Below are 15,717 nucleotides of genomic sequence, written 5' to 3'. Positions count from 1 at the left end.
CCCGTGCATTCTGGATAACCGGTCCTATACCTGTATTACTTAGTTCCTCAACCAGTGGCTCTTGAGCAACATGTTGCTCAGCAACCCATTGGATTTTGCTCCCAGTGGCCTCAAATATCTTTGAATTCCTACCTTAAAGGCAAATTTAGTTGCATAAAAGCCAGGTGTACTGCCAAGCAGAGCCTCCTGTAGGCTACCAGTCCTCATAGAGGCTACCAATAGCAAACCACAGCCCATATTTGGCACCCCCAGGAACTTTTGGCATGCTTATGTTGCTCCTCCAACCATTTCTACATTTGCATGTGGTTCATGGGTAAAAAAGGTTGGGGAACCCTTTGTTTAGACCAACATACATGCAATAGGAAAATGAAAGCGGAGCCACAGCCCATACACAGGCAGAAATGTAGACATTTATATACAAGAAGGGTCAATTAGAAGGGCATTGTAATTGCAAAGACTGCAGATGATTAATTACTAATTCATGATTAATTTTGATGTCTTAAATAAAAACTGAATTTCTTTTAGGAGGCAAGGAATTAAATGTAAGATCAGTTTCAAAATGAGTAAATTCACATATGGGATTATGCAGACATTTGGTTTTAAAAATATTTCTTTCTCAGAGACATAATACTATGTTAATATCCCAATAAATGAATTGCAAATGTTGATTACAGACTTAGTTATGCAAGAGATCTGATTACAACATTTACAGTGCAGCACAGTTATCAAGCAGAAATCAGAATGTTCGTTATAGCAGTTGGCTTCTGATCAAAAATGATATAAAATTCTATATATATATGTGTGTGTGTGTGTATTTGGAAGGGAGCAAGAAATATATATCTGCTGTATATATTGCCACAAGACTTTGCCATCAAACTAAATTCTGTGAACCCCACAGTAAGATCATTAGTTTTTATTGGAACTTGTATGTACAAGAAGCCACCCAGGAACTAGAAGAGAACCAGCAGTCTGTCTGTCTTGTGTACAAAAAATGTATTTGGCATCCATTATTTGAAGACCTTTCCATTGTCTGACAGTATCTGTGTTCCAGACACAAAAGTCTTCTTAGTTTTTTATAGTCCCAGATAGAGTCCTGCACAGGGTCGGGTACCCGCGGAATACCTACAAATCGGTTGGGTTGTAGACAGAAAATTCCTGATTTCCTGACCGTGCGGGTAGTCCGCGGGTAAGCCGTATAGGTACTCAGCAAATGTGCAGGACTGGACCCTCCCTGGTGCTGCCAGGAATTGTTTCTACCTTCCTGGATGAATGGGCAGCGGAATGATGTCTGAGATGATGCCACTTCCAGTTTCACAGGTCCCGGATCGGGTGTTAAGTTTGATTTATAGGGTCTGGGTCGGGTAGTGGCTCTGGGTAGGGGGGTGTGTTGGGTGCGGGTTAGGTTAGTTGTCAGCGGGTTTGGGTCAGGCACGGGTTCTTCCTATTGGACCCATGCAGGACTCTAGTCCCAGAATCTCTGTGAATATTGCACGTGCCTATAAAAGTGTATATTATTTCATTATGTTGCATTGTTTATTAATTGAGCATGCTGGCAAGCTTAAATGAAACCCTGCACATAAGGTTGTCATCTGGCTGGTGAAAATGATCCATTATGCCATTACTATTTATGATCCATTATGCCAATACTATTAAAAAGGTTTAAAAATATTGGAGGGATGGTGTTTTATTTCTAGAAAATGTGTCAACTCTACCTGCACATGAAGCAGCTGTTTCTGTGTCACTGTACTGAATGGAGATCAGGAGCTAACAGTCCATGTCCATTGGGAACATTGGGGTCACCTTACACAAAATAGAGTCCCTGTTCTAGTGTTTAGGCTGCTGCCAATTAAAAAAAAAAAAATAGGGGGCTTCCCCTTTTGTATCCTCCACTTTTTTTTATGGATTGCATTTAATAATTGTGCTAGTGGCATTTTCATAGTAAACAGGCTTTTACCTGTGTCAATGAACCCAAATAAAGTAGAGGGAAGGCTGCAAATGAGCTTTTCATAAATAAACACCAGCAGTGAAAATGAACGCCCTGCCATTGATTAACATTATAAGCAGGCCAGCATGTTTTGGAGTCTGGGGTCTATGAGAGATGGCCTTCCCGTAATTCAACGTTTTTTGGATAACCTATCCCATACCTGTAATAATTAATTGGCGGGGATTCTCAAGAGTGTAAAAAAGCAGAAGTGCAGAAAGAATTTCAACAAACGTTAATAAATCTGCCCCTTGGGTAATGGCTCAGACGTGCCTACATTGCCTTTTATTACCTACATTGCTTGTGATTAATCTTTCTACCAGGAGCTGGCAGAATAAAACTTAAAGCAAATATATAATTGGTTGCCATGGATTACTGCCCAGGTGCAAATTGGCCCAGTTTTTACAAATGAGCACCACAAGTGTGACAACTATCCTGAAACAACCCCATTTTTTTTTTCATGCCCTACACATTTCACTCACAATCTGTCTTCCTCAGGGGCACAAAATATCAAAACAAAATGAAAAAGGAATAAGGACAGCTCTGCTTAGGTGCCAACATGAATTGCATGGAATTGAAGCTACAGGTTAAGAGACCTCAGTTGGGTATACAGGGGTCAGGTTTGTTGCTTGGATTGTAATTTTCTCTAGGAGAACCTGCATTTGGCCCCATAATATCTCTTACCTGCTTCTGCTTTGTATTGCAGTAATATATCCTACTGATTAAAATAATTCTTGCCTCTTCTAGGTGCGCTTTGTGAAGAATGTCAGCTCTTGGAGAGAGATGAAACCAGGCTTCTATCATGGACATGTTTCCTTTTTGGATTTTACAAAGTAGGTAACTATGTCTTGTAAGAGATTGCTGGATACTTGCTTGTGAGACATGCAGTTTTGCAGACGTTAGCTAATCTTTTGTTACTTTGGGGAGTTGCTTCACATTGCAGGCTGATTATATCTCATCAATGTAATGGCCAGCGATGTTGCACCCCAGCGCCCTCTAGTGTTCAGCTGCTGAAATGAGATGAGGAATACAGTATATAGTGAATAAAGTACCCCCTCTTGTAAAATATAAGGATATTATAAGTTACCGAGGAGTTTCATGACCATATAAAAACACGAGGCCGAAGGCCGAGTGTTTTTATACAGGTCATGGAACTCCGAGGTAACTTATAATATCCTCATATTTTACAACTGGGGGTACTTTATTAATTATAATACACAAATTTTAGTGAGTCATGTGACAGAAATTACATCACTACTCACCGTTTATAACTGATGACATCACTACTCACCGTTTATAAGGATATAATTTACAAGATATTCATGGCTTTTGTGTATTATAATAAATTATTTCCTAAAACAAGAATGTGTATATCCTGTTGCTCTTTATCTGCTGAACTTCAACACTCCGTATTGCCCAAAAACTGGAGGCTTCCAAGGATTTCTGAGAGATGTAGCTTAGCAGTAATTCTGATTAGCTTTTGGATCTATAGCCAAACTTTGCTTCTCCCGGTGAAGAGAACATACTAGATGCCACATTTCTTAGCATTGTTTATTCTCATTCTATTGCCTGTAAAATTGTTTATTGAATTGTGTTTTTGTGTTTGTATTCCTCCCCTAATGCTTTATATAGAAGTGATATTAATAACCAGTCTTCTGCTTTCTCAACCTTAAGTGACCTGTCCTGTTGTACCTTTCAGATTTGGTGTTAAAAAGAAACCCATTTACATAAATGTGATTAGAGATCCTATCGAGAGACTTGTCTCCTATTACTATTTCCTGCGCTTTGGTGATGACTATCGACCAGGTTTACGGAGGCGTAAGCAGGGAGATAAAAAGGTATTTAATGAGACTTGTACAATAAAATTGAACTTCTCAATATTGTGCCTGCCCGCTTTCTGCTTGTGTAGCCCCTCTGTTGTGCTTACTGTCTACTTTGTTTTGGAAAGAAAGAATCACAGGAAAACCAGTGTTTCTCACCTGCATTGTCCATAATACATCTGATATCTGAAACGGATACCTCATAAGATGTTAGCGGAATGAGCATAACGGGGTGTCCTACCAACACCCTTCCAGATCTTTGTAAACTACAATTCCCAGCATGCCCATAAAGCCTTCTGCTGTAAAGAGATTTGTAGTTGTAGTTTAACAGCTGCTCGTAGCTCTAGGTTAAATAGATCACTGAGCTGAATGAGTTCAAGCACAGAGACAGGCAATGCTGAAGAGTTATAGGATATTGTCCTCATCTGCTGTTTGAATTATGAAATGTGATTATTTATTCTTTGATAGTATAAAGCTGGGCAGCTGATGCCTCCTTTCCCTTTAGGGCTTAGAGCAGAATGTCAGCACTTGATTGGATTCCAGCTGGTGACAGCAGGGCAGGGGTTGGGTCCCAGAAAGCTTCCCTTACTTGGCTTTGGAGGAGAAACTTTTTAGGTGTAGAGGCTACTGCACTTTTTATAGTAAGATCATTTATTACTGACAGGAAGATAATGGCTCACACCATTAAAAGGACACTGTATTCTTCAGTAGGCTTTACATTTAAGGAAACTTAAGGCTAATAGCAAACATGGCAATTGTTGGCTTGCTGATAAACTCCACCCCTACACTGAGCCGCTATGCTGTGAATCAGTCTTTTCCTTGCCTGCACCTGGAACAACTGTCGGTGCTGAAATCTGCCATGTGTGCCTGCACCTTGGCCTATGCAGTGATTCCAGGTGCAGACAAGGAAGGGGCTGATTTGTGCATATGGGAGCAGTTTATGTGCAAGCCAACAATCGCCACGTCGGCCACTGGACTATGGGCATTGATTATTATACACAGAGAGCCTTATTCATTTGTTCATCTCTGTTTTTTCATATTCTTTACAGAGTAACTAGTTATTTGTAGACTCCAGTGAAGCTATAACCTCCAACAGGCAATTTACCGCTGAAAAAGTAGAATGCTTCCTTGATTTTACACAACAGATACTGTTAAGCACAGCAACTCTTTATTATGAGTAACTGAAATATATAATATGCCAAGCACAGGTATTTCATTTTAATAGTCTACTAGTGGTTGTGATCAATTTGTGATCCAATTCCCCTTAGCTGGCCATTAGTTGTCTGGAAGTGCAGAGAGCTGCAGTATAGTTGTTTTGTCTTGGTAGCTACAGAATGCTGCCGTGCCTCCCCCACCCTTGGGTGCACTATGAGAAACATTTGTCTTTCTGATACTGTCTTTCCCAGGGGGCTGCATTTCTGTTTGTAATCAGGTGTATCTGGAGAGGGTTAAATATGTTGTGTTGGGCTGGTATGTCTATCTCACAGTGCATCTTTATCTTTCTTCCAGACCTTTGATGAATGTGTAGCAGCTGGAGGCTCTGACTGCGCTCCAGAGAAACTTTGGCTTCAGATCCCGTTCTTCTGTGGCCACAGCTCAGAATGCTGGTAGGAAGATAAAGCTGGCTTACCTTGTTAATTAAGCACCTTATCACAGTCATCTGGATTTAACAAGTTTCCATTTGTTCTGAGGATTGCCATTACTGCTGGGGAGTGAATTGCTAGATCAAGCAGTTGTCCGCAATCTAATTATTCCATTAAAGGGTTACTGCCCTCCGAGGTTTCACTTGTGCTTCCAAGGCTCTGTAAACTCAAGCGTATTGACACGCATTTTTGACTGTGCATTTTTTTGGTTCCACATTATGGGCATGAGTTCCCACAGGAGCGGAGACCAATGCTAAATGCAAAATTGATTAAGATGGTTTGTTTTTCCCGTGTTCATGGTTTATCTCCACTCGTTTTGGTACAGGACCATGGGGCAAAATGAGATCAATGAAGACACACTTTTGTTGGGTGGTGCAAGGCTAGACATTGGGCTGCATGACCGTGTATGTTTAACCTCTTATGGAAACCTTGTTCATACTATATATATATATGTGTGTGTATAGCACTGAAAAGAAAACACTAGGCTTATAGCAGGATTATTGATCCTTTATTGGCATATCTTCTGGATTGCATTGCTAACATTTACAGCACTATAACCTATTAGTGAGGCCTCAATAGATTTAATCTACCTAGATCTGTGTTTCTAACTCTTTCTGAATGATGATAATGAATGCATAGTTGCTTGCTGGGGGAGGGGGGTGCGTTAAAAAATTATTGGTAGAAGTTTGCACCTTTTATTAGTAAATGGGATGGGCCCCAAACAACCCAGGGGCTTTATTGGCAAATTTCATTGAAATCTTCATTTTCATATAATTTGCTTTGTGAAATTTTTGTGTATAGCACAAGTTTGTAAGAGGGATCTGGTCTCCTTTCTTTCGGCCAACGTTTTCACAGATGCCCCTCTCAGCTCAGATCAACAAGATGTCTTGTTTTAGTAACTAATCAGTTTTTGCTCCAGAGCACAGTCCCATGGGCTAAGACATTCTATTGCAACATGACATGACACATTGGGATTCCCAGTATAATAACTGCCTGGCTCATGAGTTCACTGGCAGGGTGCAGGCAGTAATAATTCAAGGCAATGAAGGGCAGGGTCTTGCTGGCAGCCCTCCATGCTGGAAATGTTATGACATGGAATTGTCCTGTGTGGCGTTGTGCATTGAGCAGATCCAGTTGATCTTGGGAGAGAGAGAGAAAAGAACCGCCTCTGTAGGCTAGGTAATATATTTAAGCTGAGTTACAAACACCTCTATAGAATTAGCACAATCATTTTCACTTAATATTTCAAATTAGGCAAATACAAAGAGAAAATAATGCAATTAAAACCGTAATTAACTTCACATAATTAACTTCTCATGAATAAATTCTCATTAATTTCCCCAAGGTTTGGCATTATTAGCATTTGAAGTTTATAGAGCCAAAATTGAGTTGAAGTTATTAGATTTTTTTACTTCTGTGTCACACTTATTTGCAAAATGCTGGGAACCCAGTAACATTTTTAAAGGGATAGTTCACCTTCACAAAACAGATGTCTTAAATGTTCACTTGCAGCCAAGATGGCAACACAGATACCGTATAACCCATGCTAAAGGGTGGCTGTCATTTGAGCTCCATTTGAGCTGCATGTATGCAGTTTTGAAGGAATAATATCACAAATTCCAATAAGTCATTTGAGATCACATCATAGGGCAAAGCAGAGGACAATAATCCAATCCAATAAAACTGTAATGAGCTTTATTTAGTCCATTTAAAATCAAATTAAGTGCAATAGGGCAGGGAGAAAAAGCTTTGTAATTGCACAGTCCCTTCTTCGGAAGACATAGCACCCCCTGCAAACAGTCCTTGTTTTATGAGAACATTACTTAAAAACATAAATACGATTAACCCCTTAGGGACCATACTTCTAAAATATCAAAATGTCACATATCACTTAAATAATTCATAATTGGATCAAAGTAAATTGCAGCATAGAACATGTATATAAATATATAATAGGGTTTAAATATATAAAGAAAAAAATCCAGAGCACACATAACCAAATATCAAACGATATTCCACATCATATTACTCCTCAAAAAATGTAATTCCCATTCCTGGATGCCTTCATTATATTAACCAATTGTACAACTCAAACTCTTATTTATACCATTGATGTGTTCTGAAATTTGCTTTCTAACCGGTCTATTAGTTTTGCATATTGTAAACATTCACGTCACCAAAGCACTCCACTTCTACTGCAGTTAGCATAAAAGACAATCCTGTATATCTTAGGGCAGGGGCACACAAGCAGATTCAGGGAGATTTAGACGCCTGGCGACTAATCGATTCTTCTTCGGGGCGACAATCTCCCCGAACTGCCTTCCTTCTGCCTGCTAAAATGAAAAATCGCCTGCGCCAATGCACTCGCAACGCTTCGATTTCCGGAGTCGCCTGAAGTTTCCTCGTGAGGCGACTTCGGAAATCAAAGCACCGCGAGTGCCATTGCGCTGGCGTTTTCTCATTATAGAAGGCAGTTCGGGGAGTTTTAATTTCCATAAATTCTTTAGATGGAGCCATAGACGGCTGCCATGGTTGAGTTCTGAATACAGAAAGCAAACTGTTGATTTTAGTGGCACCCTTGTTCAAAATGATCAAGCTGCTTAGAAAAGAATATATTACCTAGACCCCTTTCTCTATTCAAACAGAATACAGGACCTTAAGTAAATGCTTGAGACAAGATGGAATCAAATCTTTCTTGCGAGCTGGAAATGTACTAATTAGCCAAACTCTCTGTAAACAGACAGCAGGATATTAATGAATTTTTAACACTTTCATTTAAATATTTATGAAAAGATCAGGCGCTCATTAGACTCCCAATAAGTGGGAAGGTTTTACTGCTTAGTATCCAGCTGTGTGCAGACTATTCCAATTCTGAGGCTGAATTAATAACAGCACTCTCATGGCTGTGTGTCACTCTTCCATAACATGGAAATTACACTTGTCCCGCTTGTTTGCCTTTGGTAATAGATAAATTAGTACTGCTCTACCTGAAACAGAAGCAGACCAGTCAGTTAATATGGGGTTGCTTTTGGAACCCCATGGTAATCCCAGAGACCCTTCAGCTGCCCACCATCTAAAACAGTGGTGTTCTGAGAACGACAACTTAAGAGATGCAACTGTCAGTGGAATCTTAAGCAGAGAAACAAATAATTGTTATTAAGTGTTTCCCAACTATGTATGGTGGGGACAGTCCGCAGCAGGGGTCTTCAATAGGGATGAGTGCAAAAAATCACCATAGACTATAATTGATAGTAAAAAGAAATTTAATGTGGTTTGAAAAATTGTTGAGCGAAAAAATGCCCACTAACTTCAATGCATTTGACGTTACACCAATTTTTGGCAAAACAGACCAGATCACTAGTCCCCAACTTTTTTTTTTTACCCGTGAGCCACATTCAAATGTTAAAAAGATTTGAAGAGCAACACAAAAAAAAAAAAGTTCCTGGGGTGCCAAATAAGGGCTTTGATTGGTTATTTGGCCTCGCCTACAAAAGACTGTTTGGCAATTCATCTGGTTATTATGCAACCAAAAGTTGCCTCCAAGCCTGGAATTCAAAAACAAGCACCTGCTTAAAAGGAGAAATCAAACCCTACCCCCCACCCCAGGTAGACCTGGGGATCACCGGTCAACAGTAAAAGTTTATGGCATGGCAAAGTCCACTCGTGAACACGGAGTGGTTTAAGTGGTATAGCTAGGTCTAGCCTGAATATCTGGGGTATCTAAATGTGTAATTGGGGATGCTGATTGCAATTTATATGTCACAAATGGGTATGTGAAAGCCAGCCACACCCCAAAACTGTGTGTGTGAACCACTCACCGGCACATTATTGCCATGGTACACCTTGTAAAATTGTCAATTCTGGCTTTGAAAAAAAATATATATATATAGATATATAGATATATACACTGGCGTACGATGTTGAGAAGATCCAATTTTTGGATGTACTTGAATACAAAAATTCCCAAGGTGGTGTTGATACATTGGTATATACAAAACCGACTGACTGCATTTCCCCAGTACTCATCCACCACACACTAATCGGGGTTATTTATCAAAGTCCAAATTTATCTCAATATTTTCTTAATTACTTAGATCAAATCCGCTCTGGTTTTTTACTCTTATTTATTATTACATTTCATTATTTATTTATATTATCAGATTTTCAAGATTTTTTCATCCAATTTTTTTCATTCGATTTTCACGAATTTCGCTAGGTTTTTTTTCGGAATTTTCACTAAACCCATCGAACATCAAAAGATCATTAGGACTTCTCCCATTGACTTATATGCAACATCGACTGATCTGAGATGCCGGATTTTCTTGATTTTTTTTGTCCAATTTTATAAAAAAAAAAAAAAATCACATTTTTCGTGATTTTTGCATTCGGAGTTTAGTAAATAACCCCCTAAGAATTCCATACCTATCAGTCAGTTAGTGAGGGTTGACAGAATAGTGAGTGCTGTACAAGAAAGGGAGAAACAGCAAAAATCGATGTGTAAAAAAATTTCAGGAGAGGGGATATCTGGAGGTTGTGTTACAACAAGCTAAAAGGAAAGTTAGTGTAAAGAAAGAAAGAAAACGTGAAAGTAAACGTATTTCTTTTGTGTCTGAATAGAATAGCTCTAGTAAGAACATTGGGGCAGTTTTGCGCCACCATTGTCACATCTTACAAAGAGCTTAATTGGAGAATTTACAGCGCCACCTGTGATGTCATACCGTAGAGGAAAAACAATTGGTAGTATGGTCACATCCTCTAGAATAAAGAAAAAACAAAGACAGGAGGACACATTCTTGACCTGAGAACCCCTGGTTTGTATCCATGTATTGGCTGTACACAATGTTCTAATGTTATTAGGGTTAGAGAATTTACACATCCTGGTACTGGTTATAAAGTCCAACTGTGGGGTGACACTATACATTTACAATATATCCAAGTATCTGATATATGCATTAAATTGCCCATGTGGCTATATATACATTGGCTAGACAACCCAAATTGTCACTCTTATCACACATATCCCAGCATAAATCTTCAATTAATTTAGGTAATGAGAGATTGCCGGTATCGAAATTTTTATAGATATGGGTCATAATGCAGACCAATTGAAATTTATTGTATTAGAAGGGATTCCACCACTCAAATATGGAGGGAACAGAGAACTGAAGTTGGAGAGGTGTGGTGGATACATACATTAAATACACTAGCACCCTATGGTCTGGACAGGGATTATGATTTGTATCTATTTCTGTAAATAATACCTATTATTGTGCTAAGGATTTGACTCAAATAAAAGGAGACACCGTAAGGTTAACAGTGTTGTTATATCCGTAACTAAGGAACCCCAATGTCACTTCCTGTTTGAGTCTTTTAAATATTTGGTACACACCTGTGATATGTTATTATCTGCTAAGCTTGAGAAAGGGTACAGTGCATGGCCGAAACATTGCTGATGGATACATTGTAACATGCAGGTTCTTATTTGCTGTGTGTACTATAATACACTTTTTTGCTATTTTTGATAAATTGAGTGCCGCCTTTTCTTGTTTGGACATGATAGATGAAGGGGCCACAAGCCAAGCAGACATCCGGCCCATAGATAACTGCTCAGCCAGTTGTTCCTGTATATTTCTGCATACAATTACCTGGAGACCTATTTATATAGATTTCATTTATCCAACATACTTGGCAAGAAATTGTCTTTATTCTTTTTCATGCCGCAATCAGAACACTAATGTTGAATGTCCGTTTGGAATGGTAGTGTCTCTGATGTTTCCAGAAGGAAGGTTAATGAATCCATTAGTAAAATAAATGCTTAAATAAGAAATCGCTTTTATACCTAAAAAAAGCGATTTAAATCCCTTAATATGAGATTGTTGTTCCAATCCATGCAATGCTAACATAAAAATGGAAATGAAATTGTGTCTGCTTCCTTTGTGCTGAAATATTTTGTGCTAGAACACGACAAACCCAGCGATAGAGCAGGCATATAAAATAATATTACCAGCTATTCTTCTTGATTCTGTTTTTATCACTGGCAAAAAAAAAATCTGTCCTAGCAGTTGTATTTTTTTAGTACAACAGTTACCATAGTAACAGTTATGGAGATGCAAAATAATGGAGAAAAATAGGTTCTTCTGTTGCATTGACTGCCCGGCATATTAAATTGTCGATTTATAATCCCCCCTTTCTCTGTTTGAAAAGATCTCTATAATTAAACTGTCGTTTCAGGAATGTGGGGAGCAGATGGGCTTTGGACCAAGCCAAGTACAACCTTGTTAATGAATACTTTTTAGTCGGAGTCACAGAGGAACTTGAAGACTTCATTATGTTATTAGAAGCAGCATTACCCAGATTCTTCAGGGGTGCAACAGAGCTTTACCGTTCAGGTACACACAGAACAATACTGTCATATTTCAAATTTTTTAATTTTTAACAAGGCACTTCTTGGATTTATGATAGTGTGGTTTAATGCATGCTAATTGCAATCAGAAGGAAAAATAATTCTCAGTTCTGAGAACTAAGCAGATATAAAAGTTAGTGGTTAGTCTTTAAGGATAATGTAAAAATTGGTCTTCATATTTACTTCTTGTGTAGCAACCAGTAAACAGGCAGCATTTACTGGTCAGCGTTTGCTATGGGTTACTAGATGTGGGCAAATTTGAAGGGAAATGAAAATTTAATATTAGCTCTAGCATACTGAAATAATATATCTTATAGGGGGGCTCCTTTTGCCTAGAAGATGTATTAGAGCTCACTCTATTAAAATCACCAGAAATCCTGTCTCTCTACATGCAGAATTTGTGCAAAAGGCATTTATTTTGTTACATTTTGTTTGTACTAGAATCTATTTGAGTGAGCTCTAGAACATCTGCTAGGAAAGGAAGCCCCCTATAAGATGTATTGGATTATTCATCTGACACCCAACTGCTGCATGAAGACAGAATGAAGAGAAACAGATGCTGAGAGGAATGGTGAAAATAAACTTGATTATTTCAGAAACAATGCAGAATATTTAATTGATTGTATTTAGAAAGTTTGAGGAAGCTTATATTAAATTTTCATTTTCGCGATAGTTTCCCCCAATATGTAACAAAGTTTGCCCAGGAGCAGTAACCCATTGCTTTTAAACAGGTGACCAGTTGATGCTACCTGCTTATTGGTTACTGCGCCTGGGCAAACTTAGTTACTACATTACCCCCTTTATTGCATACCCTGTTAGTCTCTTCGACTGTTGTACTAGTCTTGTCTTGTGTTCAAGTAATGATTGAATGAGACAACCAATGAATGTTCTCATTTGTCCTTTTTGTCTCTTCAAGCCTTAGTCTTGGTCTGATATGTCCCCTTCATACTCTGTCTTGAGCTTTCTAGGGCATGGCAATGACTTGCACTAGGTGACTTTGCCCACAACACTGCAGCGTATCCCTGTACCACAGAGTTCATAGAGGAGCCATAATTCAGTTAACACATTTGGGAGAAAATCCCATTTCAGAATTTCTGAAACTAAAATAAAAAAATGGAATTGCACCATGGTTTAGTGATAATGCCCTTCGTAATATAAAATTCACAGATCACATTTAATGTTAAACGAATTTAATGCTTCTCATGCTTTTATATTCATGGCCTTTTCTTTATTTACATTGCTTTTGTCTGTGTTTTTATGCCTCTGACACTCATTTCCATTAATGTCTCTAATTTATTCCACTGCCATTTCATAGATAGCTGTCTGTGTAATAATAGCCCATTAATTCATCTTTTATTTTTAAGGAATAATCCATAATGTTTTCTGCTATAATGTTACAAAATTTTCTTTGCATATTTACCCATAGCACAAAGGAATCCGTGTGCTACATACAGTTGAATGCAATAGTTTGGGCACCTCTGGCCAAATTACATATTTAATTCATTTTGTAAGTGAAAAGTAGGAAAGCGCTAATGCAGGAATCAGAGTGTTTAACCAATAACATATTTGCAAATGTGAATGTTTAGATATTCAGCCAGGATATGCCTCCACTTCTCTAACTATTTATTTCTTCTGGTCTCTCACGTCCTAAAGGGAAGAAATCCCATCTCAGAAAAACAACAGAAAAGAAAGCCCCTTCAAAGGAGACAACTGCAAAACTTCAGCAGTCTGACATATGGAAGATGGAGAATGAGTTCTATGAGTTTGCTCTAGAGCAGTTCCAGTTTGTCAGAGCACATGCAGTACGAGAAAAAGACGGAGAACTGTATGTTCTAGCACCGAACTTTTTCTATGAAAAGATTTACCCAAAGTCGAACTAAGGACACTACACTTATATGTTTAATGGACTACACCTTTGTTCTTAGGACTTCATTTCAGGCCTACAGACCTGGTAATTGCGCCTCTGAGACGGTTCATTAATAGCTCGGTATGGTTGTCATCAAATGAGCCATATCAAATATTCACCACTAAGAAACTGTGACCTTCACGTGATATCCAGCTAAACAACTCTGCCAAAAGGTCATGTCCATAAGCAGAAACAAATCTGGACCTGCTGTAGCAAATGAACACTGGATTATGCCAGATATACACTGTACAGACAAAGTCACTTTTTATTTTCATTTAAGGGGAAACTGATATAGAACTGAATGGTGTGGTGGTGGTGTTCTCATTTCTGGGGGCCATGTCCCCTGTACCTGCTTCAAAACAGCCCTTTGGTGGTGCCTGTTCTGCCATTAAAACTAATGCATACTACACAGTCACGCCGTATTTTAAGGCACCCAAGGGCCTGTTCCTAGGGCAGCAGCTTTAAAGGAGAAGGAAAGCTACCGAGGCAGTTTGTTGTCGATAGATTAACCACAATAGTGCAAGCTAAAACACTATATTTATTTTGTAGAATACTTTACTATTCCGGCGTAAACAGCTCTAGAAACTCTCTGTTAGTTTAGGATAGCAGCTGCCATATTAGCTTGGCGTGACATCACTTCTTGCCTGAGTCTCTAGCTCTAGGTTCAGATTACAGCAGGGAGGGAGTGTGAGAGGAGCAATCTGAGCAAGCTGAAGCCCAAGCCCTGTAGGTTTAAACTGAAAACAGGAAGTCTGATACAGAAGCCCATGTGTACACAATAGAAGGAAAGAAATGCAGTGTTTCTTTTTAACAGAGGACTCAGAGCAGCATTAATTTGAGGGATTAGGTGGATTTATATAGACCTTTCTGATAAAGTTTACTTACTTTTAACCGTTCCTTGGGTGCCTAAATACTAGATTATGTTTTTCAACTCTCCCCAGCCATCACTGGAGTCTTGCCTTGTAAATCCGGTGGAGGAGCTGGAGAGAGAGGGGTTATAGTGCGCATCATAGCGCAGCAACTTCGGAAGTAATATCATGTGTAACCACATCTTGGGTGTGTACCAAGGTCCGGTGCTTAGGGTGGCACTGGACAAAATACAGCATTTCTACCAGTCATTTCTGTAGTGGGTTTTCCAAACAACTTGCAGGGTTAGGCCGATCAAATAAAGGGAAGTATATACCCCATTAAAATTGTATCTTTTAGTTTATTTCCCATAAACAGACCACACATTTAGTATCTTCTTGTGTACATGGGACACTCCTGGAAATGTTAACACTTCTACACGCTAGTGTGGGGATTGCTGTGTTGCTTGCCTTGGTTTTAGAACTGTGTACATTTACACGTCAATACAACGGCACCGTCTCTACCATAACCACCTGATTGTGCAGTTCTGTGTTTAATTGGAAGCTGTTTGCATTCTATCAGCCAGATTAAGGGGTGCGGTTGAAAAATTAGAAGTATCACAAATAAAAACTGCCATCATACTGCAAGCAAAATACTATGGGCAATAGCACACAGAATGTTTTGATCTCTGCAATTTTTAAAGGTGATTTATCTTCCTTCTCAATGAGCTGACTTGATAGTAACTAACCGAATAACCTAAACAACGTGAGTATTAAAAGGCCAAAAATGCCAAATGAAAGGGCTTCATATAATGTACTGTACCTTGTCAAAACTTGCTTAACTATCTTGCATATTTATCATTTTTAGAACAAAGCATCCACATTGGTGTAATGGGCCCACTTTGAGTGTTAATCATCTTCGTGACCCAATAATTATGTGCCTAATTTTAATCTCTGTTTTCTATACTAGGATGAACTAGTTAAGAGGGATCCTGGAGACCAACACCAGATATCATGGGGATTAGTTACATAAATGACAACCATACTTGTACCAAATAATACTGCTGTTATTTTAGATGTTTGTATTAATGGCAGACAGGGCCATTCCATATGTTTTGT

General features: G+C 38.8%; 1 protein-coding gene across 1 annotated transcript in view; it reads left to right on the top strand.

Annotated features, from left to right (window-relative positions):
* The window catches only part of hs2st1.L (heparan sulfate 2-O-sulfotransferase 1 L homeolog), a 78,002-nt gene extending 63,062 nt beyond the window's left edge, over positions 1–14,940 (top strand). The window contains 5 exon segments of the mRNA NM_001090279.1: positions 2,729–2,814; positions 3,681–3,819; positions 5,311–5,408; positions 11,676–11,833; positions 13,501–14,940. Of these exon segments, the coding sequence (NP_001083748.1) occupies positions 2,729–2,814; positions 3,681–3,819; positions 5,311–5,408; positions 11,676–11,833; positions 13,501–13,727 (708 nt within the window). The 3' untranslated portion in view covers positions 13,728–14,940.
* Positions 14,941–15,717: the final 777 nt, after the last annotated feature.

This window comes from Xenopus laevis, chromosome 4L (assembly GCF_017654675.1).
Source record: "Xenopus laevis strain J_2021 chromosome 4L, Xenopus_laevis_v10.1, whole genome shotgun sequence".
In the NCBI taxonomy this organism is placed as follows: domain Eukaryota; kingdom Metazoa; phylum Chordata; class Amphibia; order Anura; family Pipidae; genus Xenopus; species Xenopus laevis.
This window is presented reverse-complemented; position numbering and strand designations above follow the sequence as displayed.